The 21,276-nt window shown below is 41.7% G+C and overlaps 1 protein-coding gene across 1 annotated transcript; it reads left to right on the top strand.

The window, feature by feature from the left end:
- Positions 1–10,293: 10,293 nt before the first annotated feature.
- On the top strand, positions 10,294–19,112 carry LOC142183321 (intelectin-1-like). The gene is made up of 7 exons (XM_075258364.1): positions 10,294–10,360; positions 11,528–11,695; positions 11,934–12,181; positions 16,774–16,932; positions 17,667–17,787; positions 17,867–17,970; positions 18,960–19,112. The coding sequence occupies exons 1-7, from the start codon at positions 10,294–10,296 to the stop codon at positions 19,110–19,112; spliced, it is 1,020 nt and encodes a 339-aa protein (XP_075114465.1).
- The last annotated feature ends 2,164 nt before the right edge of the window (positions 19,113–21,276 follow it).

The following is a 21,276-nucleotide window of genomic DNA, read 5'->3' as shown; positions in this document are numbered from 1 at the left end:
TCTTTTAAGAGCTACATTCCGTTGTCTTGTCAGTGTCCATCACCATAACGTGGCATTGACAGGCTCAATCTGCGTAACCCAGCTTTCTACAGTGTGGAGGATCCTGAATGGAATACACTGAAAGTGTATTCCCATATACCCTATATACCCCCAATCCACGTTCCAACAGCGTGCACCCCCACCCCTGAAACTAACTTGAATACACTGTGTGTAGTTCCCCTAACAATAAAATTGGGGCTACATACACCCTCCATTTGCTGCTATTGGCATATAGTGCCAGGTTCTGACTGGTAATTCAAAAAATATATTAGGGCATTCATACCACCCTCAATTCTTGCTATTGGCATATAGTGCCAGGTTCTGAGTGTGAATTCCTAAAATATATTGGGGCCTTCATACCACCCTCAAATCTTGCTATTGGCATATAGTGCCAGGGTCTGACTGTTAGTTGAAAAAAGATATTGGGGCTTTCATACCACCCTCAAATCTTGCTATTGGCATATAGTGCCAGGGTCTGACTGTTAGTTGAAAAAAGATATTGGGGCTTTCATACTACCCTCAATTCTTGCTATTGGCATATAGTGCCAGGGTCTGACTGGTAATTGAAAAAATATATTGGGGCTTTCATACCACCCTCAATTCTTGCTATTGGCATATAGTGCCAGGGTCTGACTGGTAATTGAAAAAAATATATTGGGGCTTTCATACCACCCTCAATTCTTGGTATTGGCATATAGTGCAAGGTTCTGACTGGTAATTGAAAAAATATATTGGGGCTTTAATACCACCCTCAATTCTTGCTATTGGCATATAGTGCCAGGGTCTGACTGTTAATTGAAAAAATATATTGGGGCTTTAATACCACCCTCAATTCTTGCTATTGGCATATAGTGCCAGGGTCTGACTGTTAGTTGAAAAAAGATATTGGGGCTTTCATACCACCCTCAAATCTTGCTATTGGCATATAGTGCCAGGGTCTGACTGTTAGTTGAAAAAAGATATTGGGGCTTTCATACCATTCTCAATTCTTGCTATTGGCATATAGTGCCAGGGTCTGACTGGTAATTGAAAAAAAGATATTGGGGCTTTCATACCACCCTCAATTCTTGCTATTGGCATATAGTACCAGGGTCTGACTGGTAATTGAAAAAATATATTGGGGCTTTCATACCACCCTCAATTCTTGCTATTGGCATATAGTGCCAGGGTCTGACTGGTAATTGAAAAAAATATATTGGGGCTTTCATACCACCCTCAATTCTTGGTATTGGCATATAGTGCCAGGTTCTGACTGGTAATTGAAAAAATATATTGGGGCTTTAATACCACCCTCAATTCTTGGTATTGGCATATAGTGCCAGGGTCTGACTGGTAATTGAAAAAATATATTGGGGCTTTCATACCACCCTCAATTCTTGGTATTGGCATATAGTTCCAGGGTCCGACTGGTAATTGAAAAAATATATTGGGGCTTTCATACCACCCTCAATTCTTGCTATTGGCATATAGTGCCAGGGTCTGACTGTTAATTGAAAAAATATATTGGGGCTTTAATACCACCCTCAATTCTTGCTATTGGCATATAGTGCCAGGGTCTGACTGTTAATTGAAAAAAGATATTGGGGCCTTTAAACCACCCTGAATTGTTGCTATTGGCATATAGTGCCAGGTTCTGAGTGTGAATTCCTAAAATATATTGGGGCCTTCATACCACCCTCAAATCTTGCTATTGGCATATAGTTCCAGGTTCTGACTGTTAATTCCCAAAATATATTGGGGCCTTCATACAACCCTCAATTGTTGCTATTGGCATATAGTGCCAGTTTTTGAGTATCAATTCCCCAAATATATTGGGGCCTGCATCCCCCCTTAATTTGTTGATATTCGCATAAACACCCAGGTTCTGAGTGTTAATCCCACCAAATAAATTGGGGCCTACATACACCCTTAATTTGTTGATATTCGCATAAACACCCAGGTTCTGAGTGTTAATCCCACCAAATAAATTGGGGCCTACATACACCCTTAATTTATTGGTATTGGCATATACACCCAGGTTCTGAGTGTGTTTAAGCAAGGAGAGCATATTAAAATGCGCAAGGCTCCCGGAAAGGGACATGGACGAGGCCGTGGGCGAGGTCGGGGGAATGCTTCTGGGGAGCAAGTTAGCGGTGAAGCCACAGGGTGTCCCGTGCCCACTCCTGTGGTGCAGCAAGCATTGCGCCGCTCCACAGTGCCAGGGTTGCTTGCCACATGAACTAGGCTGCATGGTACAAACCTTACTAGGCCCGAGAACCAGAAACAGGTCTTGCAATGGCTGTCGGATAACGCTTACAACACATTGTCCACCAGCCAGTCAGCCTCTACCTCCTCTCCTCCTACCCAACAGTCTTGTCCTCCTTCCTCCCAAAATTCCCAATCTTCCCACAACAATAACCCCAACTTTCCCAGCTCCCCGGAGCTGTTCTCCACTCCTTTCACTGTCCCTTAACCTGCCCCTCCATTTCGCGATTCCACGGAGCTAACAGACGAGTATCTGTGTCCAGATGCTCAAACACTCGAGCCTCCTCCATCTCCAGTCGATTTGGTGGCGGATGACCAGCAACCCACCCTCATCAACGACGATGAGACACAGTTGCCGTCAGGGCAGCCAGTTGACATGAGCGTTGTGCAGGAGGAGGAGGTGAGACTGGAGTTGGAAGAGGAGGTGGTGGATGACGAGGACACTGACCTGACCTGGACAGGGGGGATGTCAAGCGGGGAAAGTAGTGTGGATGTTGAGGCAGGTGCAGCACCAAAAAGGGTAGCTAGAGGCAGAGGCAGAGGTCAGCAGCTTAGGCGAAGCCAGGCCACACCCGGAATCTCCCAAGATGTTCCAGTTTGTACCCAGCCCCGAAAAACCCCCACCTCAAGGGCACGTTTCTCGAAGGTGTGGAGTTTTTTCAAGGAATGTGCCGAGGACAGATAGTGTTGTCTGCACAATTTGCCTCTCGAAATTGAGTAGGGGCTCTGAGAAGAGCAACCTGTCCAGCACTTCAATGCGTCGTCATTTGGAATCCAAGCACTGGAATCAGTGGCAGACAGCAACGGCAGGACAAACTTCGCCCGCCGTTCACGCCTTTGCCTCTGCCACTGCTCACAGTGCTGGCGATGCACTCCAGAGCACGAGCCAGGACACCACTTCATCTGCCTCCGCCACTTTGTTGACTTCTCCCTCATCCTCCCCTGTTCCTGTCTTATCTCCTTCTCCTGCACCATCAAAGGCACCATCAGGTGCTTCTTTACAACAACCCACCATCTCTCAGACATTGGAGCGCCGGCAGAAATACACCGCTAACCACCCACACGCGCAAGCCTTGAACGCCAACATCGCTAAACTGCTGGCCCAGGAGATGTTGGCATTCCAGCTTGTTGAAACTCCCGCCTTCCTGGACGTGATGGCAACTGCGGCACCTCGCTATGCCGTCCCTACTTCTCCCGGTGTGCCGTCCCCGCCTTGCACCAGCACGTGTCACTCAACATCAGGCGGGCCCTTAGTTCCGCGCTTTGCACAAAGGTCCACTTGACCACCGACGCGTGGACAAGTGCATGCGGACAGGGACGCTACATTTCACTGATGGCACACTGGGTGAATGTAGTTGAGGCTGGGACTGCGTCCCAAACTGGCCCGGTGTACCTCGTCTCCCCGCCTAACATTCCTGGCAGGGACACGGGAAGAACACCCTCCTCCTCCTCCATCTCCACCGCCTCCTCCTCCGCTGTTAGATTGACCCCAGCTACGAGTTGGAAACGTTGCAGCACTGGTGTTGGTAGACGTCAGCAGGCCGTGCTGAAGCTGATCAGCTTGGGGGACAGACAGCACACTGTCTCCGAGGTGAGGGATGCCCTCCTCGATAAGACGGCAATATGGTTTGAGCCGCTGCGCCTGGGCCCAGGCATGGTCGTTTGTGATAACGGCCGGAACCTGGTAGCAGCTCTGGAGCTTGCCGGACTCCAACATGTTCCATGCCTGGCCCACGTCTTCAACCTAGTGGTGCAATGTTTCCTAAAGAGCTACCCAAATGTTCCGGAGCTACTTGTGAAAGTTCAGCGCATGTGCGCCCGCTTTCGCAAGTCGACAGTAGCTGCTGCTAGCTTAAAATCACTCCAGCAATGCCTGCATGTAACAACACCGGCTTTTGTGCTACGTCCCCACACGCTGGAACTCAACTTATCAGATGTTGAGTAGAGTGGCTGAGCAACAGAGACCTTTGATGGAATACCAGCTACAAAACCCTAGGGTGCCACAAAGTCAGAGTGGCCATGGATGAGAGACCTTTGTGACATCCTACAGGTGTTTGAGGAGTCCACAAGGAGGGTGAGCTCTGAAGATGCGATGGTGTTTGAGGAGTCCACAAGGAGGGTGAGCTCTGAAGATGCGATGGTGAGCCTTACAATCCCGCTCTTGTGTGTGCTGAGAGAATCCCTCATTGACATCAGGGATAACTCAGATCACACAGAGGAGTCAGGGATAGCATCCGATCCGTCACAGCTGGAGAGTAGGTCCACACATCTGTCCGGTTCATCGCATTTAATGGAGGAGGAGGAGGAAGACCTGTCCGATGATGTGATGGTGATACAGGAGGCTTCCGGGCAACTTCAAATCATCCCTTTGTTGCAGCGCGGATGGGTAGAAAGGGAGGATGAGGAGGAAATGGAGATTGAACTTTCCGGTGTTGCCAGAGGAGTCATGCCAACTAACACTGTGGCAGACATGGCTGAGTTCATGTTGGGGTGCTTTACAACTGACAAGCGTATTGTCAAAATCATGGAGGACAACCAGTACTGGATCTTTGCTATCCTTGACCCCCCGGTATAAAAACAACATCTCATCTTTTATTCCGGTAGAGGGGAGGGCCAATCGCATCAATGCTTGCCACAAGCAATTGGTGCAGAATATGATGGAGAGGTTTCCAGCATGTGACGTTGGCGGCAGGGAGGGCAGTTCCTCCAGTAGGCGACCAAGTGCTCACCGGTCCACACAAACAAGGGGCACACTGTCTAAGGTCTGGGACACCTTGATGGCACCCCCTCGCCAAAGTACCACCACTGAGGGTCCTAGTGTCACCAGGCGTGAGAAGTATAGGCGCATGTTGCGGGAATACCTTTCCGACCAGAGCCCTGTCCTCTCCGATCCCTCTGCGCCCTACACGTATTGGGTGTCGAAGTTGGACCTGTGGCTTGAACTTGCCCTATATGCCTTGGAGGTGCTGTCCTGTCCTGCCGCCAGCGTCCTATCTGAGAGGGTGTTCAGTGCAGCATCAGTGCGGCATCATCACTGACAAGTGCACCCGTCTGTCAGCTGAGAGTGCCGACCGGCTCACTTTGTTAAAAATGAACCACCACTGGATAGAGCCTTCATTTTCGTGCCCACCTGTGTAAAGCACCCCAACATGAAAGTCGATGTCTGTGCTCAACCTCTCCAATTCCTCCTCCGCATCCTCATACTCATCCACCATAAGCGTTGCACAATTCTGCTCCTACGATGCTCCCTCCACCCTGATTTCCCTAAACTCTGCTGGTTAGAGGCTCCCTCCACCATGAATTTCCCAAAACTCTACTGGTTGGTGGCTACCTCCACCATGAATTTCACAAAACTCTGCTGGTTAGAGGCTCCCTCCACCCTGATTTCCAAAAACTCTGCTGGTTAGAGGCTCCCTCCATCCTGATTTCCCAAAAATCTGCTGGTTAGAGGATCCCTCCACCATGAATTTCCCAAAACTCTGCTGGTTGGAAGCTACCTCCACCATGAATTTCCCAAAACTCGGCTGGTTAGAGGCTCCCTCCACCTGATTTCCCACAACTCTGCTGGTTAGAGGCTCCTTCCACCATGAATTTCCCAAAACTCGGCTGGTTAGAAGCCCCCTCCACCATGAATTTCCCACAACTCTGCTAGTTAGAGGCTCCTTCCACCATGAATTTCCCAAAACTGTGCTGGTTAGAGGCTCCCTCCAGCCTGATTTCCCAAAACTCTGCTGGTTAGAGGCTCCCTCCACCATGAATTTCCCACAACTCTGCTGGTTAGAGGCTCAATCCACCCTGATTTTCAAAATCAATGCTGGTGCCAACCTCAACGCACTACAAGGGCCAAATTCACTGCTGGTGCAAGGCTCTCCTCACTCCAAGTACCCAATACAATGCTGGTGACAGGCTCTCCTCACTCCAAGGGCCAAATACACATGTTTCAAGGTGTTTTTCCACTGTCTGAGAGGTGGTATTGAGTGTGTAAAATGTGTAAGGTCCAAGCATGCTGAGGGATAAACAATGTATCTTCTGGCCTCGCTAGCTAAGGAATGCCCTGTAGCCATTTAAAATGAAAGTGCCGTGTCACCATGTGAATAGAGATTGATAGGTTGTTTGTATGTCTCTATTCAACCCCTAATAGTGTCTGAGTGTTTATATAGAGACAGTGTAGCCGTTGTTTTCTAATTACCTTAAGAAAACTGTGGCAGCTACAAACAGCAAATAATATACTCTGTTCTCTACAATCTTTATCTTAGTAGGGCAATTGACACAATGGTGATAAGTTTAGTCTGGAACAAGCTATATGGACAAAGGGCGGGTGGATGTATAATAGGCATGTTCTAAATAGCGGACAGTCTTTACATAAATCCTGTCATACCTTACTCCTCTTGTTGTTATATTGTAACTAGGAATTCAACCATATTTCTCAATTGCCCTACCTATAACACTCGTGCTTTATATGGACACTGGAGTTATATAGAGTGTTTCGTATCACAACTAGACCAGGTGGAACTGCACCTAGGAATAGATGTTTTGTTGTAATGACTCCCAAGTTGTCTAGCAAATGAAGGACATTTAATCGCTAGACTGAGCAATAATTTGAAATAGCCTTTGGGGTCATTAATTATCCTGGTATATATGTGGTTTTAATTATAACTAATAAAAGTTGAGTATTAATTTGAATATTTTTGCCTATTCTGAAGTGTAGTCTAAAAAATACCCAACAGTTAAGTGATATAAATAAACTATAATATAATGCAAATTCAATAGAGATTACATTAAAAAGCGCTTCAAGTTAAGAATTGAAACAAAATTATACCATGTCATACAGCACAATATCTGTGCAATATCTATGCATGTGCGTATATATATGTAGTGTATGAATATACATAAGGCAGGATGTGAAGGTACATCTATAGAAATCAAAGGTGTTCACATATAGACTGCTCTTATGTAAATGTTTCATTACAGCTGGAGTGTGGTAAATATGTGTGTTAAAGTATATCATATAATGTATAGCAAAAGCATCATACTTGAAACTGAAGCAAGACATACATGACTGTGGATTGCGCAAAGATGTGAAATCTTGGCACTATCTGCAGGGGTATAAAGAGATTGTATAAACTTCCTTATATTCAAATGTCAAATGATATAAAATACCAGTGGATAAATATTTATCTAGTGGATAAGTCAATAATATTGACTCAATATCCATTTTATTTTATATTTCAATAAACATCTACGTTGCATCAAGACCTAGTGCCCACATGTGTCTTGTATCCTGTAAGAGGAGTCCGCATCCTGGTCCCAACACTCTCCAAGACGTATATGCATATAGGTCAGTATCTCTCTATACACAATGATATAGTTGAAAAGGGATATACAGAGACCATTGATATCTATAAACTTAGACATTATTCCCTCCAAATAACTCAATCCAAGAGCCATTGGTTTATGACAGTACAAGCCAGAGGCCCAGCATGGGGAAAATAGCGCAATAACCTAGAACTAAAATATTAATGTATGGGAAATGCAAACCAATTTCTCAATGAAAGAGAAAATACAGGTATCATAGGTCATATTGTTCTACTGGGTAGATCTACTTTGGATATAAACAATGGCATGTAAGAGTTTGTATGCTGAGGAGGGGTATGCAGAAACAGTGGAGTAACTAAGAAGGGCTGGGCCCCAAGACAAACATTTGACATGGGGCCCCCTCCCTGACCCCGACCGACCCAACCTCAAGCCCAACCTCCCCCCCATACACAAACTACACTCCTGTACACAGTATTATGCCCTATAATGGCCCCTGCACACACAGTATTATGAAGTACTTTTCTCTCCGCATGTTCTGTGTAGACACCGCAGGGAAAACACACGGACCCTATTATAGTCTATGGGATCCGTGTGCTTTCATAAGCTCTCCACTTGTCAATGCGCTCGGTATTCCATTCGGGGGCTCCCCATGCGGACTCCCCGAATGGAATACCGAAGGCAGATGTAAACTAGGCCTGAGCCTTCATATAACTACAGTAACAGGTACAATAAAAAAAGTTATTGCTTTTAAGAGGTGGTGAAAAAAAATTGCCATTTTCAGAAGTCCAAAATAATCCAGATTCACAAAGAAGTTGTCCAGGAACTTAAATTTACCTTTATTTATCCTATGGATTATTGGATTCTTCATCATGGACCCAGGGATTCCAGCCTGGTTTCCCACCCCCTGGTCACATGATTGAAACCAACCTCTGGTAGCACTGTGACTCAGTGGTTAGCACTGGAGGCCAGGGTTCAAATCCTGTCAAGGACTACATCTACAAGGAGTTTGTATGTTTTCCCCACGTTTGTGTGGGTTTCCTCCCACACTCCAAAGGCATACTGATAGGGGAGAAAAAAACAGCCTCTGACCCCCTGGGTTGCCCCCTAACATGCTCCTGCATCAATATTTATTATTCAATCTATACTGTGTTGCTTGTTACATTGGTTTAAATGTTTCTAGGCACATATAAGATATCACTGTAAACAAAATCTCTGTTTATTCCTTTGAAATGAATGGAAGCATCATCCACCATGTAACACACCTACAGTCAGCCTGGCTGTTTTCAGGGGATCTCATCGGTCAGACCCCCACCATTCACGTACTTATAAATACTTGTTGTGGCATAATTCTTTGTTAGAGACACTTGGGTATAAATTCTGAAGATTGTATTGTATACCCAGTGTCAGATGTCTGAAAGCCCTGACGTGTTGCACAAGAGGACAAATAATCAAGTTATATATTAATCTATTATTAAGACATGCAAGTCAACATCGTAATAGTTAATCGCTGACAACTAGACAATTGAATGGTAAATAATGAATTTACTCAAATCTGATGGATAATTTGCATCGAGCACTTCCCTGAATGTAAAATTCGGCTTATATTCGAGTATATACGGTAACTCCATTTTGATATGTTTCTGCAAACCAAAGCTCCATTTCTACTTTACTGCATTTTAAGGCTGTTATATTCTGTCTTTTGTGGCAGTTCTTACTGCTGTAGTTGAGTCATTTCCAAAAATGGATCCAAAAGATGTGAGAAAAGGAATACTATTTTACCTGAATCCACTTCAGACTTTGGTGTCAGAAAATTGTTGCAAACAGCAGCGCGTTTTGGCAGTTTTGCAGCTTTTTCTTTATGACAATAAATTCCATAGCCATATGTTGCATAGTAGAAAAAATTTACATACATAAGTTTTTATCGAAATGCAGCATACTCTTGGGGCTGGTGTTTTTCAGGCATTTTCCTATAGATTTCATTATTGGAAAAAATAAAAACACAAAAGCAAAACAGTTTGTATAAAAGAAATAACCAAGTTAAAAAAAAAGCATCCAAATATGTTAGGAAAAACAGGATTTTTTATGTCATTTTTTTTTTAAACATAAAAATGCCAGGATAGAACTAAGTGCATTCACACAACTGAGTTGCAGTAATGAAGTATTTTGGGAATTATGAACACACAAACCGAGTTGCAGAAAAATATGCTGCATTTTAAAAAATCTGAGACGTTTTTGTAAATTGCAACATGTCAATTATACCTATGGAAATGCTGGCAATTTCTGTATAATAGAAAAATGCAATGTGTTTCTGTCACTATTTTTTTCTGCAGAGTTTTTTTGGCTATGGCTTGGTATGTGGGGCCTTAACTTTAAGGAGGCTTTGAAACCAAATCCAATTGCATATTATAAAAAGGTGGATGCTACTTCTTTTCGGGTTTTTAAGTGTTTCACATATAGTTATGCTGATGATCTTTCATCCTGTTCTTCTGTAGTAGACGCTGACCATAGAGAGTCCTGTATAAGAACATCACATGGGCAATGTGTCTGTCTTATACTTATGTATAATTCTGACATTCTGGGATCACAATGTTTTGATTGTGCAAATACTGATAGTGAAAAATATCAGTACGTACTATATGTTGTTTTCTATGCTGTTATAGTTTATTTTAGTTTCAGCATAACTCATTGGAGAAAATGTTGGTGCACGGCCTCGTAATCCTCTTTTTTGCCCTTGATCGAGGAGTGACCTGTGACAAATGTGGTGAGTACTAATAACATAAAACAAAATGGCCTATATACAGCATCAAATAATATCAGATATATAGTTTGGGTGGTGAAATAAAATGAAATGTTATTGATTATAATTATTAATAATCCACAATACATGGATTTTACAATTTAGGCTGAAACCCCAATGTTGCGGAAACACAGCTTTTTTTGTAGCAGATTTTGTTGAGGTTTTTTGAGCCAAAGTCAAGAAAGGCTACAAAAGGAATGTGAAATATATAGGAAGTTCTTATGTCCTCACAGTTGTGCAGGATTACATACCACTGAATTCAGAACACTGTCACCTTTCCTGGTATGCGTCCAGGACTGATTGTTAATTTCAGCACCAATTTCTTCTTTTTATGAAGTTGAAATATCTGCCGGATCTGGCTGGGCAGTCTTTTCTCTTGTTATTTACCCTTAATATATAGTATCCTTTCAGTTTTTCAGCTGCCAATAGCCCCATTATGGCTGTAGTACATTTTACTTTTTCCCCTGAGATTGGGGGTGTGTACAATAAAGAACAGTCTTCCCCCCTTCCCTATTTATTACTAGTTGTAACACTACTGCTTGGTACTTTATATGTTGTTATGCCACAAGTAACTGTGAAATAAAAAAATTCTGAAAAAACCCAAGTGAACATAATACAGGAGATCTAGGGAACACTGAACTGCAAATATAGGGCTTGATGCAACTAAAAAGATGTCTGACAAAAAATAGAGAGGTCAGATCACAATAAGGAAAAGTGCTTGCCTTTCTTACATTTTATGCTGTGAGGTGTTGCAGAATTCGCTCAGTGCAGTGTATGGAGGAAGCACAGTGCAGATACGTATAGGCTGTGAAGAGGGACCAGAACCATTCCTTCTTCATTCACTGTGTGAAGACAACCAGGCCATTCTCCTTCCACCTACTGTGAATCCATCTTGTTTTTCAAAGTAATTATGGACAGAACTTCACTAGTAACAGGGATTGTACAGCAAATTAGCTAGAAGAGAGATAAGTAGTGACATCAACTCTAGAGAGGCTTTTCAGGCAGAAAACAGCAACACTTCTAAATAAACTATAATACCTTTTGGTCCAGAATCACATGCTTTGTAAAATTAGACTACGCTGTCTGAAATTTAGTGACCATTTGGATATATCTGTGTTCCTTTGTTCTTAGACAAATTTTCTGTAGCTGAGATGAAACAAAACATTCATAAACTTTTGGCATGCTGGGATAAAGAAAATGAAAACTCCAACCCACCAAACTCAGGATATCCAAATGGTGGACCCAACTATGGCTACAGGAGCTGCAAGGAAATCAAGGGCTCTAATGGAAATGCTGATGGTGAGATAAATGTGCAGACACCCTCACAGACACATACAGTACATATGGTGTTGATTAAACTAGTAACTCAACCCAGTTCAGTTATTATGAGGTCAAAAATCTACTAGCTCTCTTCCCTTGGGCCACTTATAATAAGTGATATCCACTGCATACCAGGAACAACTGTCATTTGATATATGCTGTGCTGGTATCTATAAGGCAGTCAAACAGTATGTGACCCAGTTATCTTATCATCTAGATGGAATATATACACTCCCCACCAAAGATGGGGTGCTGTATCAGACCTATTGTGACATGACTACAAATGGTGGAGATTGGACCTTGGTGGCCAGTGTCCATGAAAATAACCTGAATGGGAAATGTACAGTGGGAGATCGGTGGAGCAGCCAGACAGGAAACGACATCAACAACCCAAGGGGAGATGACAACTGGGCCAACTATGCCACGTTTGGACGACCTGATGGAGCTACCAGTGATGACTATAAGGTTACTCTTTTGAGACTCTAATATTTTTAAATGCACGGCCGCTATAGGGAGCAGGAGGGTCAGCACTAGCATTTTGGGATAATACTTATACTTGGGTAGACTCTATGCTAATAATGCCTCTGATGAGACCATGGGCTATTGAATAACTACTAGCCAATGAGTTGAAACGCGTCAGGAAGATACTTAGGCAGAAAAACTTTTTACAGTTGTCTAGGCAGGAATTGGAGATAGAAAATTATGGAGCAGGAGGGCTATTAGTAGCATTTTAAAAAGTGTGGTTGATCTATGCTAGATGCTGCAGCTCCCTATCTATTTCCTGTGCTACGCGCTAGTCTCCCTATCCTTACACTGCTAGGTGCGATCATATTGCATTACTAGCCTAGCAGGATATAGGATTTTTTATTGGTTCAAATTTTTTTTTATAAACACATGGGTCTAGGGAAAACTAATTGTACACACACTGGGGTTCCCTAGTGGCAAATAACACTAATACTAAAATGTAACTTTTATTAAACCCTTTTAAAACATCACAAATCAAATCACTTAATAAAAACAATATACACTCTCACTATGTTCATTTGGAGAGTAGTACAGTGACTAATGTGGTTACTTCCTTGGATTAGGCAGTATTCAGTGTATAACTTTCAGTTTTACCTATATACATTCCTGCCTTCCTTTATTCCAGTAATTCACCACCTAGTCATTCAATGTAATGCTTGACTAATTCAATACAGTGAACAATAGGGATTAGTTAGTCAGTGCTCAGGAGATAAGGCTAACACCCTGCTCCACTCAATCCTGTGGCAACAATGGTCAATCCAGCCAGCAGCAGGTTAACAATAGTTCAATGCCCCATAGCCTGACTAATCCTCCTCTAATCTCAGAAATCTTTCCCCTATGTGTTTCCCTATCTTAAGTTCATCAGGGGGACAATTCTATGTCTTATCAAGCAATGTGTGGTAAAAACCACAGTTCACAAGGCCCTGATGGTGGACCCTGTTACTTAGAGATTGACACTAGATGTTGTGTCTCCCTGTCCTTTTGTATAGAAGACCAGGGAAGCTGCGCCTCTCAAACTCTGCCTCCTGCCCAGACTCCACCAATCAGAGTGCTCCAGGTCTTGCTGTCAGCTCAGGGGGCAGAGTAGATCACATGGTGCAGCTCTAACAGAGCATTCACACATGCGTGAATTGTAAATAAAACACAGATCGTTTCTTTCATCATACGTTGTTACATTGATTAGATGTATATTCACTCTCACAAATAGGTAGGTATCACTGCTCATTCTCGATCCACATAGCTGAATACTGCACTTATATTATCAGCATATTCTAGGTTCAATATGCACCTCCGATTCACATAGGGGCCAAGTTAACCCTTTTGATGTCAGTCGGATATAACTTTAATAACAGTATTTCAGCACCTACTATCTATTCATCTTGGGTGTTTATCACATCCATATCAATCCAGTTCTCATGGCATTCATTTGTCATGCGAGGATAATTCAAAAATGCGCTCGATAATACCTATCAGACTAATATTCTACTGTCATCCCACTCTTTCTAATGGAGGGTCTTACAGTTGATCATGGTATCCTCTCCCTATGTATCTTGAGTAACAATCCGGATATTTTATTAACCTGGACTGTCAATCTCAATAGATCGATTAAAATATGAGTTTACATTGTCGATGTTCTATTCCTCAATCACGACTATCATTACCCATAAAATAAATAAAATATGGATGGATATTGTTATATCCCCATTTGCTTCTATATCCAGATGGTGACAGAGTGAAAAAGTATGCATCTAATTCCAAACGTTTCACCACCTCCTAGTGAATTATTCACACCAGCATAATGACCGCCAAAGAGGAGAAAGTGGAGGTTCCCCGATATTCCTCACTTAGTGGACACTCATATCACGCGTGGTCCTATTGACTCTAGGAGTAACCTGGGTACCGTGGACCCAGTTAACTACTCATATCACGCGTGGTCCTATTGACTCTAGGAGTACCCACGGTACCCAGGTTACTCCTAGAGTCAATAGGACCACGCGTGATATGAGTGTCCACTAAGTGAGGAATATCGGGGAACCTCCACTTTCTCCTCTTTGGCGGTCATTATGCTGGTGTGAATAATTCACTAGGAGGTGGTGAAACGTTTGATATTAGGTGTATACTTTTTCACTCTGTCACCATCTGGATATAGAAGCAAATGGGGATATAACAATATCCATCCATATTTTATTTATTTTATGGGTAATGATAGTCGTGATTGAGGAATAGAACATCGACAATGTAAACTCATATTTTAATCGATCTATTGAGATTGACAGTCCAGGTTAATAAAATATCCGGATTGTTACTCAAGATACATAGGGAGAGGATACCATGATCAACTGTAAGACCCTCCATTAGAAAGAGTGGGATGACAGTAGAATATTAGTCTGATAGGTATTATCGAGCGCATTTTTGAATTATCCTCGCATGACAAATGAATGCCATGAGAACTGGATTGATATGGATGTGATAAACACCCAATATGAATAGATAGTAAGTGCTGAAATACTGTTATTAAAGTTTTATCCAACTGACATCAAAAGGGTTAACTTGGTCCCTATGTGAGTCAGAGGTGCATATTGAACCTAGAATATGCTGATAATATAAGTGCAGTATTCAGCTATGTGGATCGAGAATGAGCAGTGATACCTACCTATTTGTGAGAGTGAATATACATCTAATCAATGTAACAACGTATGATGAAAGAAACGATCTGTGTTTTATTTACAATTCACGCATGTGTGAATGCTCTGATAGAGCTGCACCATGTGATCTACTCTGCCCCCTGAGCTGACAGCAAGACCTGGAGCACTCTGATTGGTGGAGTCTGGGCAGGAGGCAGAGTTTGAGAGGCGCAGCTTCCCTGGTCTTCTATACAAAAGGACAGGGAGACACAACATCTAGTGTCAATCTCTAAGTAACAGGGTCCACCATCAGGGCCTTGTGAACTGTGGTTTTTACCACACATTGCTTGATAAGACATAGATTCTAATTGTCCCCCTGATGAACTTAAGATAGGGAAACACATAGGGGAAAGATTTCTGAGATTAGAGGAGGATTAGTCAGGCTATGGGGCATTGAACTATTGTTAACCTGCTGCTGGCTGGATTGACCATTGTTGCCACAGGATTGAGTGGAGCAGGGTGTTAGCCTTATCTCCTGAGCACTGACTAACTAATCCTCATTGTTCACTGTATTGAATTAGTCAAGCATTACATTGAATGACTAGGTGGTGAATTACTGGAATAAAGGAAGGCAGGAATGTATATAGGTAAAACTGAAAGTTATACACTGAATACTGCCTAATCCAAGGAAGTAACCACATTAGTCACTGTACTACTCTCCAAATGAACATAGTGAGAGTGTATATTGTTTTTATTAAGTGATTTGATTTGTGACGTTTTAAAAGGGTTTAATAAAAGTTACATTTTAGTATTAGTGTTATTTGCCACTAGGGAACCCCAGTGTGTGTTCATTTTTTTTTACCATGATATGGGAAATAATATGGATGCTGATATAGTGCTGGTATAGTAAGGGCACTGCATTATAATTCCCTGCATGGTTAACAGAACTAATTGTCACCCCACATTGGTTGCAAAAAGATTTTTATACTAAGATTCTTTTAACACATATCAATAAAGAAATAATTTTTAATACGTCCTATTGTGAGCAGCTCACTCACTTAGTTATTCACGTATAAGGAAAATGTTTGTTTTTGTACCATGTTAGCCAGTGGTTATGAAATATAAGAAAACAAAAACCTTGCAAGTCTTCAGTAGGTGATACCTTTTTTAATGGCTAACTCATAATGATGACAGAATATGATATTTTGAAGCTTCCTCTGGGCTCCTTCTTGAGATATATCTGAAGAAGAAGCCCAGATTAAGCTTCGAAACGTCAAATTCTGTCATCATTATGAGTTAGCCATTAAAAAAAGGTATCACCTACTGAAGACTTGCAAGTTTTTTGTTTTCTTATATTTCAGTTATTCACGTTATTTTGGCACGTACTATTTTGCTACACATTATATATACCTTATCTTTCCACCCAGTGTAATGTCCCATAGCGGCCTTCCACATAGTATAATGTCATATAGTATGTCATCAGCAAACATGGGGCCACAGAAATATTTTTTATGATCCCCTAAATTTTTTATGATCCCCTTGTATAAGGCACAGGCATACGGGCACAAAAAATGCAGTTGTGTATATGGGCCCAGAGAAATTAATGGATCTTATCTGTTATCTATAATTGCAAATGGAAGTTCCTCTCTACAGTCACGGACACAGATATGTGATACAGCAGAGACCCAACCACAATGACACCCACTGAGCTCCTGAGCAAGCACCATATTTAAAGTGCCGTTGGTGGGTGTCACCTAGAGATTACTGGCATTAAAAGACTTTTTCTTGAAAAGTCCCCCAAATAGAGTATCGTAGGATCATCCCGTAGTATTTATTCTAGAACCAAAAATTTTCAATACCATTAAATGTTTAATATATTATAAATATAATTTCTAAATTTGCTTTTAGAATCCAGGATATTATGATATTGTTGCTGAAGACTTGGGGTTATGGCATGTTCCCAACAATGTACCCCTTTCTAAGTGGAAAAGTTCCGCTATACTAAGATACCGCACAGACAATGGCTTTTTTTCTGAGGAAGGTGGAAATCTTTTAACTTTATATAAAGTGAGTATTCAGTCTGGTAGTTATTTGTAACAACTGTTAGAATCATATCTTCTATCTTGTATTTTGTCATAACTCTTTCTCTAACAAAGATATGTAGTCTTGTCTCAAAAGCAATTGGTTAGACTAATTAACATGGAGATGCTATGGGCTACCAGGAAATGGAATGCTAATGAATCCCTATCTAGCTGATTGACTTCAGAGTTGCACCTTTGTGTCAAGAGTGTGTAACTCAGGATGTTCTATAGAAACACTGGAAGTTAGATCCAAGAAGTGACAAAAGGTCTTTGATGTGTAATTATCTTCTGAGCCTTGATATACACATACTGTATACAGTGACTGTAGGGGGGTAGTTTCCTGTTGAAGTGTAATTAGTCAGCACTCCACATCCAAGTACTAAAATGTTATAAGTCCAACCTGCTTGTGTCTGTATAAATATTGCTTCTTCTGTAACAATAAATCAGAACTCACTTGATACACTATCAGTTGCGTGTGTGTGTGCGTGTGGCTTCTCCAGGCCCAATGGGTGATAGCCCATCTAGGCCTGTTAATTAATTATTAATTTGGAACTCTGCAACATACTTTTACGAGGACAATTTAATGTCTCCAACACAACCTACAGGTTTATGGTGTATCTGCTGGTGGACCAGTGGGGTTAAGATGGTGGGAACCAATTTATCAACAGATATGTAACTGTTAAACTCTTTGATCTCCATGGATGTTTGTGTAATTCTCAGAAATACCCAGTGGTGTACAATGCTGGAACCTGCCTCAGAGACAATGGACCTGCTATACCGGTAGTGTATGACTATGGAAGTGCTGAGAGGACAAAATCATATTATTCCCCAAATGGACAAAGTAAGGTTTTATTTGTATAGCATTTTACAGTAGTCTGCATGAATATGGGTACAGGACCAATAATCCTTTCTGTCAACAGGAGAGCTTGTTCCTGGTTTTGTCCAGTTCCGGGCTATTAATAATGAAAAAGCTTCTTTGGCTTTGTGCGCAGGAGTGAAGGTGACTGGATGCAATCCAGAAGTTGTAAGTATAACATATGAATTTTATTTTGCCCAAATTGCCTAAAAATTTGTGATTTATATCGGAATAGTTGTGTTACTTCTTTGGCACATGCCCCTCTTTTGCACCTGTAGGGAAAAAGAGTAAGGCTAAAGCCCCATGTTGAGGAAACACAGCTTTTTTTGTTTGTTTGTTTTTTTTCAGATTTTGTTGCGTTTTTTTTTAGCCAAAGCCAGGAGCGGATTGGGCAAAATGTAGAAGTATAAGTACTTTTTATATATTTCCCATTCCTTTTGTAGCCATTCTTAGCTTTTGACTCAAAAAAACACAACAAAATCTCTGCAACAAAAAAAAGCTTATTTTCCGCAAATGGGAACTCAGCCTAAGGCAGGATGCACAGCTATACCTCGGCAAGCAAATATTAATTCTTTCCACAAAGCTGGCAATTCTGAAACTTTTAGATTTCTTTTCAGGACAAATCACTCAAAATAGTGGCATTACTCTCAGTCATTGAAAGTAGGTCAATGATAAAAAGTTACCACTTAGACTAAGGCCCCACGTTGAGGAAAAGAAGCTTTTCTTGTTGCAGATTTTGTTGTGTTTTTTTGAGCCAAAGCCAAGAATGGCTACACGAGGAATGAGAGAGATGTATAAAGTTCTTATACGTCTAACTTCTTCTCAGTCCACTCCTGGCTTTGGCTTACAAAACCCGCACCAAAATCTGTAACGAAAAACCTGCGTTTGCGCAATGTGGGGCCTTAGCCTTAGACTTTTTTTTTAGAAACAAGGTACTAGATGATATCACATGTCCCTAGACTCAAGACTCCCTCCTGATTAGGCCCAATCCGTCGCGTCTAGCCATGCGAAATAGCCAATGGTGGAAAAGGTTTCCACTATGTGAACTTACCCTTACAGGTTAGAAGCTATATCCAACATCATTACGTAGTTAATGCCACTACACAGATAACACAGATGGAATAGATATTTCTTTATTTGTACTTGTTATATTGCAGAATTGCATTGGAGGAGGAGGCTACATCCCAGAAGGAAATCCCAGACAGTGCGGAGACTTTGCTGCCTTTGACTGGAATGGTCATGGAACCCATGTTGAATGGAGTGTCAGCAAGGAAATGACGGAGTCAGCCGTTCTCATGTTCTATCGCTAATATTCACGTTCATAGTATTTTGTACGGCATTACACTGAAAGAAAAACATGAAATACAATTGATAAAATGTTGAAATACTCAGACAAGCTATAGCAAGAAGTACAGTAAAGTATATGTAATAAACATGATGTTAGTTTTCACTAAATATAGTATACATGATGGTAGTAGATAGTAAGATTTGGTATAACCACAAATTCTAGTGGATAAGTCAATATCCACTTTATTTTATATTTCAATAAACATCCACGTTACATCAAGACCTAGTGCCCATGTGTGTCTTGTATCCTGTAATAGGAGTGCGCATCCTGGTCTTTCTTAACCCCTTAGCGCAATTTCACATACATGCACGTCAGGGAATGTGGTTAGTTCCCGCATTCCCACGTACATGTATGTAATGGAGATTGCACGGGCTCAGTAGCAGAGCCCGTGCGATCACCATGGGAGCCCGGCTGTATATGACAGCTAGGCTCCCGCTGTAACAGCAGGGACGGTGATTGCACCGATCCCCACTGTTTAACCCTTAAGGTGCCATGAGCAATAGCGATCACGGCACCTTAAGTGTTTGCCGGCTATAGTGGATGCCGGCAGCGGCATCAGGAGCCCGTGTTAGCTGTAATTTACAGCTAACATGCTGCTCCTTAATCCCCCATCGGGGCAAGCGCCGATAGAGGGTTTAACCCCTTGTATGCCGGCATCAAACATGACGCCGGCATGCAAAGGGCTTAGTTTTCTTGCTGACGGCACAGCCCGCAGCGAGATCGGGGGGTGCCGGCATCTATAAATTGTAGCCTGGGGTCTGCCCAGTGACCCCCAGGGTGCTAAGACCCCCTGTTACCTGGTTGATCCTGCCGACATGAGAGGAATCTAGTCTATGTGTCTGCAAAGCTAGCTTCCTCTATAGACGGCAATACACGTGTATTGCAAGTCTATAGTTAGTATAGAACCAGCGATCCTCTCTGATCGCTGGTTCTAGTGTCCTTATAGGACAAAAAAAAAGTTAAAAAATAATAATAATAAAGTGTGTAAAAAAAGTGTGTAAAAATAAATAAAAATTAACAGTTATAAAGCCCCAAAAACTCCCTTTTTCTATGCAAAATGAATTACATAAAAAAACCAAAATATTAATAAAAACAATACATATTTGGTATTGCTGTGTCTGTAACAAACTGTACAATAAAAGTGAAACAATATTTAACCTGCTAGGTGAACGTCGGGGAAAAAAAAATGGGAAAAAAATGCCAGAAATAAAGTTTTTTTGCACATTTTGCCTTACAAAAAATGCTAAAAAAATTGATCAAAAAGTCATACATCCCCCAAAACAGTACCAATGAAAAGCACAGGTTGTCCCGCAAAAAATAAGCCCTCAACCAACTATGTGAACGAAAAATAAAAACATTACACATCTCAGAAGATTGTGATGCAAAAATCATTGATTTGTGTCCCCAAATGTGTTTTTGTTCTGCAGAATGACTAACGCATAAAAAATTAATATAAATGAGGTATCACCGTAACCGTACCGATCCACAGAATATAAGTAACATGTCACTTATGCTGTACGCTGCACCGCAAAAAAAAATGAAAAGGTAAAATGCAATGCCAGAATTGCTGTTTTTTTTTTAAATCCACCAAGAAAGAGTTAATAAAATTTATTCTATAAGTTGTAGGCACCCAAAAATGGTGTTATTACAAAATGCATCTCATCCCGCAAACAACAAGCCCTTATATGGCCACGTCACCAGAAAATTAAGAAAAATATAGCATCTAGAAATGTGAAGACAAAAACCCTAAAATCACCAAATCATTAGAACGCAACTGGCTGCAGCAGGAAGGAAATATATAAGCTGTGCGAATGTATATCAGGGAACACCCCAAATTTACAGCTTACAAGTGTGGGGGGGCTTTTACTCCTTTAACCCCTTGTGAAACTGAAAACTTTGGAGATAAAGGGACATTTCAGTAATTTTTCGCTTACACATCCCAAGGTTAGTAAAATCTGTGAAATGGCTATAGGGTCAAAATGCTCACTATAGCACGTGAAAAATTCTGTGAGGGGTGTAATTTCCAAAATGGGGTCACTTTTGGGGGGTTTCCATTGTTTTTGGCTCTGCAAATGAGACATGGCGCCTGAAAACTATTCCAGCACAATCTGCTTTTCATACCCCCA

The sequence above is a fragment of the Leptodactylus fuscus genome, chromosome 10 (genome assembly GCF_031893055.1).
Source record: "Leptodactylus fuscus isolate aLepFus1 chromosome 10, aLepFus1.hap2, whole genome shotgun sequence".
NCBI classification, from domain to species: Eukaryota; Metazoa; Chordata; class Amphibia; order Anura; family Leptodactylidae; genus Leptodactylus; species Leptodactylus fuscus.
The sequence above is the reverse complement of the archived record's forward strand: the minus strand, read 5'-3'. Positions and strand labels throughout refer to the sequence as shown.

What these genes read in the sequence shown, in the direction of transcription:
- LOC142183321 (XM_075258364.1), top strand. Translation starts at nt 10,294, where the DNA reads ATGTTGGTGCACGGCCTCGTAATCCTCTTTTTTGCCCTTGATCGAGGA. An exon ending in AGTGACCTGTGACAAATGTG is followed by an intron (nt 10,361 to 11,527) that starts GTGAGTACTAAT and finishes CTTTGTTCTTAG; the next exon opens with ACAAATTTTCTGTAGCTGAG. An exon ending in ATCTTTTAACTTTATATAAA is followed by an intron (nt 16,933 to 17,666) that starts GTGAGTATTCAG and finishes TGTAATTCTCAG; the next exon opens with AAATACCCAGTGGTGTACAA.